This window comes from Sinocyclocheilus rhinocerous, unplaced genomic scaffold, assembly GCF_001515625.1.
Source record: "Sinocyclocheilus rhinocerous isolate Xijiao unplaced genomic scaffold, SAMN03320098_v1.1 scaffold1967, whole genome shotgun sequence".
Lineage (NCBI taxonomy): Eukaryota > Metazoa > Chordata > Actinopteri > Cypriniformes > Cyprinidae > Sinocyclocheilus > Sinocyclocheilus rhinocerous.
The window spans coordinates 158,132-160,977 of NW_015626474.1; the positions used below are offsets into that span (position 1 = coordinate 158,132).

Below are 2,846 nucleotides of genomic sequence, written 5' to 3' on the forward strand. Positions count from 1 at the left end.
AAATATCTGTGGGAAAAGTAAACAACTCTTGGGCTTTGTTAGCTTACTAGCTCACTTCAGCTAACCATTGAAAACAGCTTCAAATTGAATAAAAAAAGAAATATCACTCGGTGTTTTTGGAAAAATCTAACTAAATGGGAAAAGAAAGAGAACAGAGCTAAACAGAAAAAAGGCAAATATTCGGCGAATGAGAATCGTGTTTGTTGGTTAGCATGTTAGCTTGCAGAGAAGCTTAAAGAAGAGCAGGCTAACACCCATTTAATCTCTTTCAGAGAACAGAAAATTGCTTTACCCAATTAACGAGCGCATTAATGACAGATTAATTTTACTCTCAGTCTTCGAAATTACACATCTAAAAAAACTTTTAACCCCACATATTAGATTTATTTATCAAATATGTATACTGATTCCAGTAATTTGACGATTAATAAAATTTATATACTTATACTTTATTAATTACTTTTTTATTAGAAAACATGAGCTTGGAAACATGACAGTAGATTTTTTTTTTTTTTAATCGAGAGGGCTTGGATTAGCTGGGTTAGCAAGTAAACTATTAATTACTGCATTTGGTGTGTATGGGCATAAAACAAAGTAATTATCATGACAATAGCGGCATCAGACCGACACAGCCACGAGCAAAACTTCGCCCATGAGCACGAAGACTTTAAACTTACTGGTTCGAGCACAGAGAACAGGAAAGCACACCATCTGTTGTTGTAGCAAAGCAGGTCAAAATAGCCATCTTGCTAACGTTACTTACTAGGGGTCGTTTGTAAACCTGGGTGTTCGAGGAGGCTGGTATCCGTACAGATGGCAATAAAGCACGTCGAAGCAAAAGCAACACATCTCCGCCGAAACGACCATTTTCCTGGCTCCGGAGCCGGGGCTGAGAGTCGGGGAGAGGCCGGTGGAGTTGTAGCCTCCTGGAGTTGGGGACAGAGCATTGGTGGTGTTGTTGCTGCTACTACTACTACTACCCCCCGGACCCCCCAGGCCGTTCACCCGATTCACGTTCCCGGCCACAACAGTCGACGACGACCCGATCCCCAATTCCGATCCACAATGTCCGGTCCCGGCTATTCCGCTGCACGCCCCGCCGGGACCCCCAGCCCCGGGGGATCCCGACAACTTCTGCTTCTTCACCCCGCAGCACCCTGCCGCCATCTTCGAACAATCTGCACCGACACACCGCTTCCGACCCATCACCGTCACCGCGGGAAGGGCGGGCCGAAACGCAGACCACACGTAGAAATCCCACTGCGTCAGCACGTACGACGGACAATGCTCCACCTTCCCTTCCTTTGACAGACGTAATAACCGAGAGGAGCGTACGTTATATCTCCCCAACAGAGAGGGGAGAGACTGCAATGTCACCCGATATTTTAACTTCGAAAAGACGTAGCGTACGCTGCAGCCTTACGTAATGTTCTTAGGGAGACAGGCAGCCGCGAGCCTCCGCAAATTAAACGCTTCGACGGAGCCAATGTATATTTGCTAGAGTAACAGCCCCTCCTTGGGATGCACTGTGCCAACTGCAACGATGCACGCAGGATTCTGTCAAAGCATGCACGCGTCCATCCATACATGAAATGACAGTCAAGCTTGGCAAATATGTGGCCCGTAGAGCAGCTCGGATTCAGGTCTCCCTGTGAGGGAGTGGGGATCTCGAGTACGCAGGACCCATACACGCCTCATGAACATTAGCCGACCCGAGAAGCGACGCAGTCAGAGCGGCGTTCAGTCGATGCGGTTCGGCTGCATGCGTGACCGCACCATGCCAGCCACGGCTCCACGCTTCACACCGGCCTTCGGGACCCCGTTAGCCGCACGACCTTTTTTACTGCAAGCCCGCCGTGTAAACTGAACCCAAAAGTTTTCCTTCGACGGATCGGAGCGCTGTCATCCGTTTATTCTGGTACATTTTCAAGCGGCATAATAGCATGGCCTCCGTCAGAAGTGGATTCCCCCGGTCTCGCTGAGTGTTCCGCTCACAGCTGCTAACATTAGCTCGGTTGCGGTGGAGAAAATATCCTATGCGATCATCTGAAGCGCTCGGACTAGTATTCTCTACTTTCACGCCGGAGTACAGAGCCCAGGACGTAGGCTAGTTTACGACCGATTCCTGCGTGTCATACGCATTTCTCCCTATTCACTAACTACGTTATCACGGCGCCGTTTCTTCGTCGAGGGACACAGACATCCCGCATTTGTTATTCGCCGAAACGCATAAATCCGTTTATTGTCTTGTCATCCTTAGTTAAAGTCTTCAACCTAATGGAGAAAGAACGGAGCCGTTAGTGAGCCCCATGACCCAGCATCCAGCCCGTCTGTGACCGAACAACGTAGCCTATGTTCTAGTCACCGAACAAGCCGAAGTAATGTCGAGAGTCTGCACTCATTTTTTTTATTTCCAAACTCACCAGACAATAGGAAAACAGCCTGTCCTCACCCTGTCTAAACGCACACACCCACGGTTCACAGGCAGTGGAAACCCTAGAAATATTGGGGAATTTTAAAACGATTTTTTTTTCCAGGCATGGAAAAATAAAATAATGGAATTTAATACCACCTCAAAATGTCTTTATTGTTACAGAACGTTTAATTTTAGTGTGTGGCCATCAAAGACCAGCCAGAAAATATAAATATGAAAATCAGAACAAACACAACAGGGTTTCAGCACCTTCAGCGCTTGGACTCCTATAGATATAGGCTATATTTGTATTACAAATAATTGTACACAATGCTATTTAATAATTAATTTTTTTTACTGCTATTTAATAATTATTTAATTTGTATTCACTTAATTTAAGTGACCTGTTTTTTATTTTATTTATTTATTATTT

General features: G+C 45.7%; 1 protein-coding gene across 3 annotated transcripts in view; it reads right to left on the reverse strand.

Annotated features, from left to right (window-relative positions):
- Positions 1-2,112, reverse strand: part of LOC107715796 (AMME syndrome candidate gene 1 protein-like) — a 30,232-nt gene extending 28,120 nt beyond the window's left edge. For all 3 annotated transcript variants that reach the window (XM_016522000.1, XM_016522007.1, XM_016522016.1), the window contains exon 1: positions 764-2,112. In XM_016522000.1, the coding sequence (XP_016377486.1) occupies positions 764-1,206 (443 nt within the window). In that variant the 5' untranslated portion in view covers positions 1,207-2,112. The remainder of the gene's footprint in view (positions 1-763) is intronic.
- Between the last annotated feature and the right edge of the window lie 734 nt (positions 2,113-2,846).